At 40.3% G+C, this 15,757-nt stretch overlaps 1 protein-coding gene across 1 annotated transcript in view; it reads left to right on the top strand.

The window, feature by feature from the left end:
* LOC133965269 (zinc finger protein 236-like) overlaps nucleotides 1-15,558 on the top strand; it is a 50,752-nt gene extending 35,194 nt beyond the window's left edge. Inside the window, exons 22-32 of the mRNA XM_062399736.1 lie at nucleotides 608-1,045; nucleotides 2,843-2,979; nucleotides 5,112-5,343; nucleotides 5,419-5,610; nucleotides 6,370-6,528; nucleotides 7,404-7,561; nucleotides 7,702-7,830; nucleotides 8,208-8,402; nucleotides 9,795-9,924; nucleotides 11,817-11,990; nucleotides 14,468-15,558. Of these exons, the coding sequence (XP_062255720.1) occupies nucleotides 608-1,045; nucleotides 2,843-2,979; nucleotides 5,112-5,343; nucleotides 5,419-5,610; nucleotides 6,370-6,528; nucleotides 7,404-7,561; nucleotides 7,702-7,830; nucleotides 8,208-8,402; nucleotides 9,795-9,924; nucleotides 11,817-11,990; nucleotides 14,468-14,589 (2,066 nt within the window). The 3' untranslated portion in view covers nucleotides 14,590-15,558. The remainder of the gene's footprint in view (nucleotides 1-607; nucleotides 1,046-2,842; nucleotides 2,980-5,111; nucleotides 5,344-5,418; nucleotides 5,611-6,369; nucleotides 6,529-7,403; nucleotides 7,562-7,701; nucleotides 7,831-8,207; nucleotides 8,403-9,794; nucleotides 9,925-11,816; nucleotides 11,991-14,467) is intronic.
* The last annotated feature ends 199 nt before the right edge of the window (nucleotides 15,559-15,757 follow it).

Below are 15,757 nucleotides of genomic sequence, written 5' to 3'. Positions count from 1 at the left end.
GACACATTCAGGACCCATTTGAACACAGGAACTTAACACTGACCACTTGTGATCGGATCTCTCCAGACGGATTTTAATACCAGGTCTAAATAGCTATTTTCTGTCAAACTGCAGGAAGATACACAGCCTGGCTCAACGTCTCTGTTTAAATAACATTTTACACCTTGTTCAGATACAATAATGAAGATATAAATAGTTTGCTGTTTTCCCATGTTTCTATTGGTAAAGCATATGACTCTCAGCAAGAAAATAATATGTGTGTGTGTGTGTGTTTGTTTGTAGCATTATATATGGCATTATATACCTGTTATTAGTATAATATATTTTCAGTTCAAATGTGAACTTGAAACCTTGTATTTTAGAAGAATAAAAAGTTTAGTTAAATGAAACATCGAAAAGTTTCCTCACCTGATTGTAGACTCTCAGGAGCAGACTTTTATTTTAATTTGGCAAAATTCAGGACAGTTGCATCATTGCTTAAATAACCTATTAAAGACAAAGAAAAGAGAGGACATTTTGACAAAGTTGACATACAGCAGTTGAAGTCTGGAGTGATAGAGCTCATATTTAGTTGAACTAACCTAACGCCCCCTACTTATCTTTGCAGGTCAGAAACTTTTCAGCTGTCACATGTGCAACACCTCCTTCTCCACAAAGGGCAGCTTAAAAGTGCACATGCGCCTCCATACGGGCTCCAAGCCCTTCAAATGTCCCTTCTGTGAACTCCGCTTCAGAACATCAGGACACCGCAAAACCCACATCCAGTGTCACTTCCGTCCAAACAGCGAGAGCCGCAAGTCCAAGCGGTCTGCATTGTTGGCTGGTCAGGCCGGTCAGTGTCAGGACCCAGAGACATCACAAGCTCAGGGTGAGGGGCAGCAGCCGGGTGCTTCAGAGGAACTACAATCTGTGGGTCTTCTACAAGCAACCAACTCTGACCCTAGCATTTACCTCCCTGCCAACCAAGTCCTGACAGGGCAGTTTGACCAGAGTCTGCTGCAGCCGGGGCTGGTGGGACAGGCCATCCTGCCGGCCTCTATGTCAGGTAGGGATTATGAATCTGTTGATACATGTATACTCAAAGAAACAGAAGCTGCTTTCAGACATGCACTGATCCCTCTGGATAATTTCTGAAGAATATCCCGAGGGACGATATGTGAGAACGCAAATATCAATAATCAGTTACTGCGGACATTTTGTAGAATGTCCAAGTCAGAGGACAGCAGGATTATGTCCAGAGGATTCACTGCGAGTGAATGGGCGTGTTGACGATGTAAAAAAGCTAAATAGATATAAATATCTCAGGATGGAAAAAGAAGAGCTTGCGTTAACGAGGGCAGATGTGGCTGCTGTAAACAAAAACATGTGAACTCTGCAGCTGAATTAATGCATAATGTCCTGCTTGCTGCGCCACCTCTCACCTGAACGCTGTGGACTGACATGTCTGACCTGGACAGTGTCCTGCTGCGTTCTTCATATGTGAAAGGCAAAATGGCAAGACCCAATTGTGTGGACATTCTCTAGAGTTCATGTCTAAAAAAAAGCCAAAGAGAGAGGTTTGTGATAAATCCGGGTAGAGCAGTGGGAGCACATTGGCATTTGCAGCAAGTCTGTTTGTTACAGTGATTAGATTGCTATATTAACTCAGTGTGTCCAAGTGTCAAATAGAGTACCCACCAATTTCAATTTTTTATTATCATTTGGCTTCTACTCCTAATGTCGGATCGATGATTAATGCACTGAAGTTTGTGGGTGTAACAGAAATTCTGCAGCAAACCTCATTTATAGTGTCCTTTGGTCTCTTGGTATTCAATTGGCACCATCATTGCTGTAGCTCAGGATAAGATGAATTACATCACATACCTGATGAGAAGATGCTTTATCACCACAGGCCACCTTCCGTGTACTCTCTTTCCTCCAATCACCAAATGCCTTTTGATCGTTAATGTGCTACTAAAAGCCCACTTAAGAGGTCCCATTCATTCCCTTGTGATGTCTGACTCCACTCAGCTGCATTTGTGTGTATCTCTTTAGGCCTCTGTAACAGGTTTTCACACCTCAGCAGCCTAGTGACGAAGGTTTCCCTTTGTGTGCTGATAAAAGTGTTTGGTTCTCAATAAATACATAAAAGGTGAAGGAAAATATAATAAGCCTCAGTATTGAAAGAAGATTTTTTCTGAAATCTACATTATGAGTTCTCTTGATATGACATACATGACCCTTGAGGCATATGATCGTTGGATTACCTGTATTGACAGAACCTTGCTTCATCCCTGGATTGCCACTGCACAGACTATGGCTACAAATGCATAAGATTGCATTATCAATTTTGTATATACAGCTCAAAAATAAACAATCCAGCATGGTTCCATGTAAAGGTGTTAAGATGCAGCCTAATAGTCTCTCTCTCTCTCTCTCTCTCTCTCTCTCTCTCTCTCTCTCTCTCTTTCTCTCTCTCTCTTTCTGTGCATTTTGGAGGTTTCAGTTCACAGTAAGAGGGAAAAACTATCCTTTCACCATCTGGGGGAAAAACTAAAAACATGGCAAGGTTCTCCTTGTTGTCACTCAGCCTTTTGGAACTTATTCATGAGCGTTTGAACAACCTGTATTTCTGGGATATTCTTACGTTAAAGGAAATCATCTTTACATGCTGTAACCTGCTTACCAAGTCATAAATAGTTCATTGAGTTAAGAATTGATGATAATTCAATATTCGCTGATTATAAGAAGTAAACGAATATTGATGCAGAAAAGCAGTTCTTGGTGACACTTGGCTAACTGGAAGGTTAATTAGTCATGTTAAACAAAATATTGATATTATGTGTGTGTGTTTGTGTTGCAGCTGCTGGGGACCTAACTGTGTCTCTCCCAGAAGGTCTGACCACACTGGATGGCATCCACCTTCAGTTGACGCCTACTAACCTGGTGTGCCCCAATGTACAGATCTCTGGCATCGATACCAACAACATCACGCTACAGGTTACACACACTTCCTACTGAGCCTTGTGTTATTATCCATGTTTTTGGAATCACCTTGAGTTGTGTTTTAGGGTTGTCCGTCCATCCCATTCTTGTGAGCCCAAAATCTCGACATCTTGAGGGAATTTCTTCAAATTTAGTTGACACGTTCACTTGGATCAAGAGAACTGATGAGATTTGGTAGTCAAAGGTCAAGGTCATTGTGACTTCACAAAAGCCTTGTAAACATGTTAAAAATGCTGTACATGAGCCCATGAGCCAATAATAGAGACACGTACTATCTGTAATAGGTCCTATATATAATGATATCTTTGTTTTATCGCTTAATATGGCAAAGTATTAGCATTTTCCATAATTGTCCATAATGTGTGATTATGGTATACATGCTGGATAAAACATGTAATTCAGGCTGCCTTATGTCTGTGGGTTATATATGTTGACTCTTATATATTTGTACAGTGAATATTTCTGGAACAGTGAATTAAGAGTTCAGTGTAAGATTTATGTAAATGGTATCTATTGGCAGAAATGAATATAAACTAATCATAGTTATGTTTTCACTAGTTTCTAATCATCTTAATTGATTAAATTGTTTTCTTTACCTAGAATGGGCCCTTTATATTTAAATACTCACATTCAATTCAATACTATATTTACATCAGGAGCAGGTTTGCTCTATGGAGGTCGCCACTGAAATGCTACCCCAGGTTTTCTTTCATGTTTGGAAGGGGAGAGTGAGGTGAGGGTAGAGCTAGGGAATATGGAAAATAATATTTTTTCATATCAGATATCAATATATATCATCATGATATAAATTCCATTAACCAGAAAATATAAATACATGTTTTCCAATTGGTTTTATGTCCTATATTCTTCTGATGTACAAACGTTTTTTTCTTATGCAAAAAACGATTTTACAATCCTCCTGTGCCAATGCACTTTACTTATAACATTTGATACAACCCACTACAGTGAAAAAGTGTATATAATGTACATAGTCAGCAATTTTTTTAATTTTTTCTATTGCCTTTTTCTTTGTCTTTATTTTCGTGTCTACATCATTACGACCTGCCTGCTGTTGCAACGAATGAGTTTTCCTGGTGTGTGGATCTATAACGTTTTATCTTATCTCATCTTGAATCATCGCCACTGCACTCAGTCACATTACTCCGCTGGTCTACAAGTGACTCTGCTCCAATGATGTTTTCTAATCTCTCACAATTAGAACTGATCTTTATAAATGGAATCACTCCAATGAACAATGACGTTTAAACGCCACGTTACGTCATTTCTGCAGTGTGTGTGTGTCCGCTCGTCTCGGCCCCTCTTCACACAAAAACTAATAAGCCCGTGGGATATTCACCATCTAGTCATATATTCTAAAATAGTAAATAATCGATGATGTCGTAAAAGTTATATCGCGATAATTATCTATATCGTTTTATCACCCAGCCCTAGGTGAGCTGTATTCAGCTGCAACATGCAACTTCACAACTAGATGTCACACCATTCTACAGACTGAACTTTTAAGTAGAAGATGGACTGATCTACAAAATGCATAGTTAAAAATGAAACATTTTTAAATGTTTATGCAACATTAGAGCCTTATTTTTGCTTCCTACAGTTTAGATTGTAAAGGGAAAGGAGCACAATGCAAACCCTCCTCCTCAAACCTTCAATCAGTAGCCGTAGGCTCCTCTGAGCAGCTGCTCAGCTCCCTGAATATTCAAATAATTTATGTCCACAAGGCAGAGTTCTATAAGAAGGCAGCAAAGTAATCCGCTGATAATTGTTGTACAACAAATGTTGCCTTAAAATAAACAGAGCTGTTTTAGCTCACAGCACAGCTCACTGAGTCCTTGCCAACATTATATGTACTTTGTACATTCCCTTTAGGCATGATGTGAACTTTACTTCTAGAACTTGAGAATGTGATTATCCCTAAAATAGAATTGGACTAAGAGTGATATAAAGTGTGAGGGATGAAAATGAGCAGTAGAGTGAAATCCCAGAGCACCAGAATGAGATTCAGCAGAGCTGCAGTATCGTGCAAGAGTAGTGGAACGAAATTTAGATTTCCCTTGAAACCTTAGCCTGCCTATGTCATCTAATGTTATTCTTCCTCTTCCTAGATTGACCATGCCCTCCTCCAGCAGACCTTGCAACAGGGCGGCCTCCTCTCTCATCCCCTGAGCGTTGATAACGGCCTAATTTCCCACTCTAACAGCCAGCTCATGTCCAGCAACGACCCCTCTGTGTCGGCCAATGTCGTCATCCACCCAATGACCAGCCTAGCCCTGCAGCCCTCCACCATCACACCTGCTCAGGTCACGATGGCTGGCCTCTCTGAGCAGGATGCCTCAGGTAGGTTTGCTTGGGGAAAATGTAACCTGACACATAAACGCTGAATAACTGCATCATTTACTTTGGTTCTTGCAGGTTCTCATGACCTAAGCCATGTAATAACCAGCTCTGGGCTGGTAGCCGGAGGAAGCAACGGTCAGGAGATCACACTGACCATCAACAACTCCAGCTTTACGCAAGCCTTAGCCCAGGTACAGGCCCAGGCCTCAGCTGCTGGTTCTGGCAGCGGGGTAGGAAACCCTCAAGAGATTACCCTAACCATATCAGGTATGAGTATGATCTTTAAAAAAATAACATAAAATTACAAGGCTGTATACATTTACCTTCACTTTTAACGAATACTAAATCAGACTATCAATAGCAAACAAAAATATGCTCAAGGGTCAGCACCACATTTATTGATTTCCTCGCCCCGTTGAACTCGTTTGCCAGGAGAGAAATAACAAATCCATTAACAACAAAAAAAATGTTTTACTTCGAAGCTGCTTCACAAATCAAGAATAAAAGCCTCAGTGTAAGAGGTCATGAGCCATACGTCTTCTTCACAAGACTATATAAATATATATATCAGCAGATTTCCTCTGGCTTTTACTATTCTTTCATACAAAAATCTGATATACAGTCTTCATCGTATTCTGATTTAAACCCTTAGTAAACAAAGTAAATAGCAAAAGTATCATATGTATTTATAAACTTTTATTTTAAACTTCTGATTAACCCTGTTATGTATTTTTCTGTCTCTGCACGATGACATTCTGATTACTGTTTTGTTCTTGTTAATAACAGAAAGTGTCAAAGAAGTGAATAGTTCTCAGTGCCTGCGTTCCAGGCTAAATGTCTGAAGTCACTTTCAGTCTTCAAGTTGGTCCAAATTTAGGAAGCATTCCTAGAAGATGTAAAGAACATCATTATTCCTCCTCAAATTGACCACAGTATTCTACGCCCAATCCTATCCTAATTCAATAAAAATAAAATAATAACTAGTTAGTTCTGGATTTAAAAAGCCTTGTTGCCACATTCCTGCAGGTCAGGATCTGCTCCCCCAGCATAGCAACCTCAATGGTGCCGAGATTAATGGCAGCATCAGACTGGCATCACCGCTCAGTGGCCAGACCACAAGTGCAACCTTGACCATCAGCAATGACCACCTCCTACCTCAGAGCCCCGCCAGCACTGGAATGGCAGGTGAGGACTGGTATACAAATGTGTGGGCAAAAATAATATCTTTCTTAAAATTCACACAGTGAATTCAAATCAGCCTCAGTCCCTTAAGCAACTGTTTTGTTGTGCAGCGGAAAGGCTGATAATTGTGCAATTTTAGTTCCTTTAAAAAGAATCAATGCTCACTCTCCGTTCCTCTCATCTATAACACAATTAAATTGAAGTCATGTCACTGCAAGATCCAAACAGCAAAAAGCAGGTTTGAAAGGTTCCATAGTGTCCAGGAGCTAGCTTTTATTGTTTTATTATTTTCTCACTCCATCTCAATTTGTTGCCTTACTGCCAGCCATGCAGTATCACCTTCTGTGCGACTGCTTGAATAATTTTTGAATGCATATACATATCAATCAAATTACCTCCTTGCCTTTTTTAAATGATGTCTCCATAAGATAGCATAGATTGGAAAAGCCTCTCAGAAATTCATGGTTACAAATAAACCAATCCCCCTGTTTCTGTCAGCTTTTTTATACTTTTCTATATTATGTTTTCTAGTCAGTGTCACATTCTTGTCTCTCTCTATGCAAATACAGTTCAACCTGATGCTTTGACAGACAAATTGTACGGGGCCCCTATTTATTAAACTTCTATGCTGGTTAATCACCAGTAACGTAATGGAAGTTCCTCCCCTCATTTGGTCACTGCTATTTTTAAGCACCCAGTTGGTTACAGTGACATCAGTGAACACAGACATGTTGTGGTCATCATGACAATACCTGCTCCGACCCCTTTAATATCCTGCACCAATAAAGGGGTCGGACTCCTGCTATTGGCTGAAAACTAGTCACTGCAGTAAAAAGCTCAGTGGGTCTAACACACAGTGTCTATCTTCAACTTTTCAGGAAACAGCCTGACACCGAGCACCACCCTGTCACACACAGCTGTGTCCCAGAGCCTAGTGATGTCACCAGGAGGCGACGCCAGCGATGGCAGTGTGACACTTACCCTCGCTGATGCACAGGGCATGCTGGATGGCGTCACGCTAAATCTCAACACACAGGTAAAAAATAGTTGTGAACAGACTTAATGTCCAAATTGGCCAAAAATGAGTTGACTGCAGAGCGATGTAATTATCGTTGTGTGAAGATCAAAGGTAGCACAATGTTGTTTGACTGATGTTTTTATCCTTCTGCTCCTCAGAGTCAGACATTTCCTGCGGTGCTGAATGACTCTGGTCTGTCGGGGCAGTCAGACGGCTCAGGCCAGCAGGTCATACTGGTCAGCCACCATTCACATTCTGCAAACGGAGCGTCAGACAACGGGTACAACGTGAGTGTGTTTGAATCAAGGGGGAGATGCCAAACAAAGTACTTGAAATGGCAACTCAAGCTTTCTTGAGGGGAAGTGGTTTCTTAAGGTTTGACCAAACTTTCTGCACTGTGTGTCTGCTGAGAGTTCCATAGCGGACCCCATCTGACTGGTGGACACGGAAACTAGGACTTTAACTTTTTCACTAATGTGTATGGATATTGGTGCTTTTATAAAGGATATAAAGTCACGAGTTGAAAAAAACTTCTGTGCCTGTGGAAATATGCACCCTGAGTTTCAGACAGTTTTAAGTTTTTGACACTAAACCAGACTGAAAACACTAGAGTTATGTATGTGTATGAATCTTATCTTAAGTTATACATTTCTGTGTGTTTTAGATTCCTGACGATGGAGATAAGGGAGAGAAGGACACACAGATGGAGGGTGAAAACCGGAACCAGTGTTACTACTGTAACCTGGTGTGCCAGAATGCGAACTCACTGCGACGCCATTGCAGGCAAGCTCATGGCAAGGACCGCTGCCATGTCTGCAGTCTCTGTAACAAGGCTTTCAAGCGAGCCACGCACCTGAAGGTAAGAGTCGGAAGACAGGCATTTTGCACTGCTTCCTCTCTATAGGCAAAGTGGCCATTGTAACAGAATTGATATTCATATGAATGAATAACATTCATGAAAGAAACGCATATCTTATTTTCCTCCTCAGGCTGAAAACACAATAGATTTAGGGGTCAGCGAGGAAAGTGTTGTCTCTTTGTATGAGGCAAAAATAATGAATCTTATCAAATTGATTTCAGATAGACTCTTGTAAACTGTCACTCTCCACAAAAAAACAAAATACTTCAACTTAGGAGTGTTTTGCAGCCCAATTACGGAGAGAGCATGTGCCCTTCTCTATTCTCGCAATTCTCTACATGTCATTGAAACATCCGAGCACATAAATGTTGACTTCCTCAGATCAGGAGGATAAAGGAGGACGGGGTGGACATGGCTCCATTCTTTTTCCATCAAATCATGTTTCTAAGAAATTGCCCCTGTGCCAGAGGCTTGTACTTTGATCCACGTGCCTCAATATGCTGAGCAGTAATTGTCTCTCATGACACAAAGATAAGGTACATGTCACAGTGGGAGTGACCAATCTTCATGCTCTCCGGGTCCCCAGGCTGCTCATTAGTCTACAATGAGATGTCGGGTGTTGATTTTAGATTTTTAAAGGCCCAGCCTTGAGAGAGACAAATTGGTATAGCTTTTATTTTTTTCATTTTATTTGCCTGTGGATAATAAATTTGCCATTTTTAATTATAGCCAGAATACCTAAACCAAGGCTTTATAATTAGAACGAATGAATTAGATCAGTTTCTGCTCGACGGGGAGTGCTACATGTGCTAGAGAGCATTGGTAGCCTCTCACAGGGAAGAGCCTCTCACAGGGAAGAGCCGAGCATTTCACATCACATGATCCAGATAGATTACAGGGGACCTGGTGTATCGGTCCACTGTGGCCTCCAGCCTCCATTCCGTTCGAAGTTACCTGGTCATTAATCTGCAACACATGCATACACAGACAATCAGAACATGCATTAATTAACCTCAATGAAGGGTTGGACTTTTTCAAAGGTTGTAGAATTTTCTAAAAGAAAAAGTATTTATAAAATAAAATTGGGGAAACATCGGGATTAAGTTAAATACAGAGGACAGGACAGCAGTATTTTTCAGTTTGTTGCATATTTACTCAGCCCTCGTGTTTTTTTCCCAAACGTACCCAAGGGACTGTAACAAACACTACCACCAACATGACCCTAAACACCCTCTACCCTTGCTTGATGCAGTCACATCCAGAATCGCTCTTATTGTTGTTTCAATGGTCAGTTCTTCTTAAAGCCAAAAAAGGTTAAACTTCTTTTGGTAGAGCAGGAACCCTGTGTCCTCGGCTGTAACGGTGAAATAAAACGTTTGGATCTGTGTTCAGGAACATGAACGGGTGCACCAGCCGGGCCCCTCACCCAGCTCCCAGAAGCCCAGAGTCTTCAACTGCTCCTCCTGCGTGAAGGCCTTCGCCAAGCGCAGCCAGCTGGAGAGACACAACCGAACACACACAGGTAAGAAGACAACTTTTATTATGACTTTTGACGACATCATAACAATAATTACAGCAGTGTGATTCGCATTAAAAGCCATTATTTATTCTTTTCTTCCACCACCTATGCAGCCTGAAAACTGTCTACTTAAATATAGTAATCATTAAATAATCATGAATACATTGTAAAAGTAAATGAACCAACAATTTGTGAAAGAATGTAATAATTATAATAATAATTCAACTTTATTCATGAACATTAAATGACAGTTTTGCCATTGTTGTTTTATTATTACAATAACGATTTTATTCATTCAATATATTTCAAAAAAAGTAACAACAAGTTATTTTTGTATTAATTTATTCATTTCTTTATTTTATAATGTCGAATTTGATTATAAAAAGTTGGGGGGTTTAGATATAACAGGACAGACTTTCACAGGATTATTTTCATCGAACATCTCTGAGTTTTGAGGAAGTTAAACATTTGCCACCATCACAAATGTATGTCTTATCGTGGGTAGATATTATCAGTGTCATGGTTTATTTATTCTATACAATATGTCAGAAATCCCATCGTGTGCTCCAGGGCAACATGCCTTTGATAACATGTAGAACTTTATCCGCTTCCATGTTGTTAAATTCCTAATTTTACACAGGGACAAAGCTTCCTACGTCTTCCATCATAGAGCGATTATTGACATGTAAAAATATATAAAAGTGTTCAGATCAATAAAGAGTCCTGACACAGTCCTGAACAACCGCATTCTTCCCAGCCGGATGTGGTATTTAACAGCTGTCAGCTTTCACTCTCACTAATTCATACATTTATACAGACGCAGTGACTAAGCAGCTAAATGCCTCGAATGTCTCTCGTCCCTGTGAAAGCCCAGGCACCCAGGCATGTTTATCAGCCCCGAATGCACATAAGAAGAAAACTATTCACTCTGCAGATTACCATTTGAATAGACATATTTGAATACCATTATGAAAGATTACGATTAGTTCGTCTCATAACCTTGTGGAGTCTTTTTTTCCTGCCTTTTGTCTCTAAGCATCATTGAAAAAAAGTTACAGGGTTAAAGCTCCCACTCTGTGTCTAATCTTACATTTTTGTAGTGTAGCTGCTGTTCCCTCGTGTCCCCATCTTCAGCTTAAAGAATGTGCATTGAATGAAAGGGCTCGGCCATCACTCAAAAGGTCCCTCAAGTGATTTAGATGGCATATTTTTTGCATTTATAGTTAGATAAGGGTTTGCTATTTTGTGAATTTTATACATTTTTATATCAGAACATCTCAACATATCTTTGCTAGAGGGAATATTATCATACAAAAGCAAAAGTTTAAACTTTCCCTGCTATTCTGTTCTTTTGTCTCAAGAAGACACTGACAAGCATATAGATGTTATGAAATGCTCCTTATATACTGAGGATATTAATTGAAGATTCTAGCAGCTGATTGAATGAAGTATTACTGACATTGCATTTTTAAATAATTTCATAATAAAACCAGAAAAGATAAGTAACATTGAATGCTTCTGATAAAACATCTAACTAAGGTTTTTATTCGTGAGGAGTCAGAGTGCTGATTTGCTGATCCAGACTTCGGTTGTCTGAAAACAGGTTTAATATTATATTATATAATATATTCCATTATTGTTTAGACTGTCACCAATTATTGATTTCAGATATTAGTCAATTATCTGCAGCAAATCATTTTATCTTGCATTTAAGACAAAAAGTCTGAACATGCTTTCCCATAATGGAAATTTTGGACCCCACTGTATATTGCCATTTTTGCTGTTAATTTGCACTAGTCGGGTCGATGCACAATACCAAATATCCAGTGCTCTGACAGTGGTTTTAAGATGATGAAAAATAGCTAAATGCTGCATTTGTCCATGTGTTTGTGCAGGCGAGCGCCCCTTCAAATGTAGCCAGTGCGACAAGGCCTTCAACCAGAAGAGCGCTCTGCAGGTCCACATGGTCAAACACACTGGAAAGAAGCCCTTCAAGTGTGAGATGTGCAGCATCAGGTTCACACAGAAGAGCAACATGAAACACCACATGAAGAGATCCCACGGATACGGTGAGCAGCCGGATGGCGTCACACACACACACACACATACCCACGTGCAGGCTGTTTTTGCCGTTGGGCATATGTGGGACATTTCTCATTTCTCTATTCTCTCTATTTCTTCTTATCTTACTTTCTTTGAGGAATAGTAATTACCAGTGGATCAGGATAGATACAAATTTGATAATGAAGTCCCTGGGGCCTCGAACTGTATTCGCCATCCTCCAGGAGCCACCCTGAAAGATTCTGTTATATTCTGTTATATCACTAAATTTAACAATAACATTTTACATAACTGGAAAATTTGCAGCTCTGCTTCACATACAAGGAGTAACAGAGAACTTGTATTCTAGCAAGCAAAAAATAGCAGCAATTTTACCGTTACAGTTAACATTAAGGTTTCTAAAAATAACTGGTAACATTAATCTCAATACTAACAAAATGACCTTAAAGAGTTGGTTGGGATTCCCCATCGTTCATGTGCTGCACAAAACATGTATTCATTTTCATTGTCATCAGGTTTCATTGTTTCATACTATATTAATCGACCCCTAATACAACAGTTTGAACCCTGGTCCCATTTTCCAGCTTGAGGTGTGCATGTGTACATGTCCTTGTGTCACTTTTCCATCACACACAGTCCACATAACTACTTTTATCTATTTCCTACATAAACAGACTGTGGTGACTAAGTTTTTGTAAGTTACAGGTAATTAGATGGTGTCCTTGAGCACTTGAGGTTGCTGACGGACAGTGTCGTCCATCCTCTGCTCAAACATCAACCGTCTCTCAAACTCTGTTCTTCTTCTGTTGAGAACATGACGGACAATGGCAGAACTCAGTCACCCTCACACTTACTGCTAATGTGCACACACACACACACACACACACACACACACACACACACACACACAAACACAGTACTTTAGAGCCAGAAAACTGCAATGACAGATCTGTCATCTTTGTTCGTTTGAATATCTTTGATATCAGCAGACACGTGTCCTGAATTGAAGTCGTCAAATCTTTCTGTCAGTCTTGGTCAAGGTTTCAGGCTGTAGCTCACCTTTCGTTAACCTTGAACAAGAGTGGGACAGACACACACCCTCACTGTTTTTCAAATCACTCACTCATCCCTGCCTCGCAGCCTGGCAGGCACCTATTGAAGTTGGCCTGAGGAGGAGAACTATGCTGAGCGATCTGTTCTTCTTATTCAACTCGAAAAATCAACTCCACGAAAGTTTCCAAAACTTTCTGGGACTTGATTATTCCTCACACTGACTGGGTGTCAGATTATTTAAAACAGTCGTGTCTGAAGTGAGCCTTCTGTAGTGTTGCCAGGCATAGAGCAAGATGGTAGCTTCTTTCAAGGTGTTGCCTCATTGTGCACATCCTGCAAGAGCTGTAGTAAAGTAAAGTAAAGCCTATATTTCCAGGTCAGGTCAAATATTTGGAGACGTGTGAAGTTTTGTTAAACATCTGGAAAGGTGCCCAGTTTTTAAGTACGACTTTGAAAAGGTTACAGGGTCACACAGTCACCATCCCAGCTACGTGAGACTACAGGAAAATATAATTTTTCTCGTAAGAAAACAGTAAGAGAGAGGTTACTGAAGGGGAACTGAAAGTTTGTCTTTGTTATGGAAATCTTGTCTGTGGTGACGCCATTACAATATTTCAATATTCAATCACATCAGTTCGTATTTCTTATGTGTTATTCATAAACCTCTTGCAGGTATATATTATAATCTCACTGAGGTGGTAGAAATCACACAAGGCTTCCTTGGTCCTCTGCTTTTCGCGCTATTCTCTCATCAGTTTCATGTGCGAGTGGTTATTTACAGTCTTTGACAAGTCATTGTTGTTGTCCATTCCATTGAGACGGACTCTGGTGCAATCATCTGCTTGTGACAAACACCAGAGGATTCACACACTCATACGCCTGCAACTTAATGAATATCTGTTTGAAGTGTTTGAGATATAGAGTGAAAATAGAGGGGAATAATTAAATGACTCCCACTGTTAGACTCAATTCCTCGTGTGGCCTCCAGCAGGAGACTGAAGCTCTGCACCGACTCGCTTGTTGTTCAGTGCTGAAGTTATTTCTGGCTGAATGTGCTGTGACACATGACTCATGCCGTATTCACAATGAGCATATTTCACACCTGTCAGCTCTTATTATGTCGTTTATATAATTGACATGGTCTCTGAAGAAAGAGCAAATGGGGGGGGGGGGGTAGTTGAGATATTAAAACAAATGTTGGAGGAGTGGTGAGCAGAGATTGTTTTTTGAAGGATGATCTCATTTGCATGTCAGCCGCTGGCAAATTGAATACAGGATCTGAGCTGCTGGTGCTGCTCTGTAATGCCTGTTAATGGCTTTGTGTTCTGGTTCAAAAAGCTCCATTATTACCCAGCTCAGGAGGGTTACTTTTTGCAGCATGAGACTCATGCAAAGTTTATTCTTCATTTCCCCCCCTCCGTTGTGCTTCCAGGTCAGATCCAAGAAGTGTCCCTGAGCCAAGACGAAACAGCACCTCAAGTTGAAGTAACGTCGGAACTTGACCTGGAGGTCGTTCCTGAATCATCAGGAGACTGGCAAAATGTCTTTTCCTAAACACGAACCACGAGTCCTAAGGGTCAAAAATCACTGAGCAGCGTACTGAGTTTTACAACTGAATGAATATGTCGAACATTTTCCTCCTCTCAAAAGGGTTATTCGGTTCGAAGGAGACATTTAAGACCTTTTAGATTTGCTCCACTGTAAATCGAGGGCTTTTGCAGTGGCGGCAGCAGCCCCCTGCTGTTAGTCCAAATGAGCAGAGAACTAAAGAGAGTCTGCTTCCCTCTGATTGGCTTAATGACATTTATCTGTTTTTCTACTCTCTGATTTCCATCAATATGACAACCTCCGGAGAGGTTCCAGCTCAACAAACACAGGCATCCCGAAGTATTCTCCTCCAGTCCCTCAAATGCTGCCTCTGTTCAAAAGAGAGGAATCATGAGTACTGCGAGAAGGAAGTTCCCCAGAGACGAGTGTGTATTATTGTTCTGCTCCCAGTTATGAACACGGAGCTGCCAACAAGCGCCCTGCTGCCATTGCTTATGAAGCATCTGTGTGACAGCACACAGCGTAGAAATCGTTTTTTCACTGGTTTACAAGAGTTTTTTTAAAACTTATTTATACTGAACATATTTTGTGTTGAAGTGAAATATCAATTGCAGTTTGTCATTAAATGTCTGTTTCAGTTACAAAGCAGAATCGCACGTGTTTGTAAAGATCGTCTGTGAGGACGCTGCTCTGGAGCTGTTTGACTGAACATGTCAGCATCATGTTTCCTGCAGCCATCCTGTCATTTAGTTCATGCTGTAAATAGTGTAGTTAGTTTGTGTATATATTTTCTGATGAACAGGCACAACATAGGTTGTTTGGAATTATGTCATTTGGGCAAACATGTTGCATTTGTTATGACGCAAAGCCAATGTACAGACGATAAGCTTTTTTTTTCCTTCTTATTTTGCAGTTGCATTTTCTATTGTCCATAGTAAATTAAGGAGATTAAAGTAATTTTTCTACAAATTTAAACTTGTTTCTTTTTGTTGTTGTTTAAAATAGTCTGCATGTTGGAGTTTACAACACCGATGTAATTGCACGATTGAACAATGTTGTGTGACCATGATCCTTGTGTGTTCATATAACAGATCCACTGGTGACTGATTCCTCTCGCTGGTTTCCTGCTGTTTGACAGTTTCTCAGTTTCCCTCTCTCTCTTCAACACAAGCAC

This window comes from Platichthys flesus, chromosome 11 (assembly GCF_949316205.1).
Source record: "Platichthys flesus chromosome 11, fPlaFle2.1, whole genome shotgun sequence".
Taxonomy (NCBI): Eukaryota; Metazoa; Chordata; class Actinopteri; order Pleuronectiformes; family Pleuronectidae; genus Platichthys; species Platichthys flesus.
The sequence above is the reverse complement of the archived record's forward strand: the minus strand, read 5'-3'. Positions and strand labels throughout refer to the sequence as shown.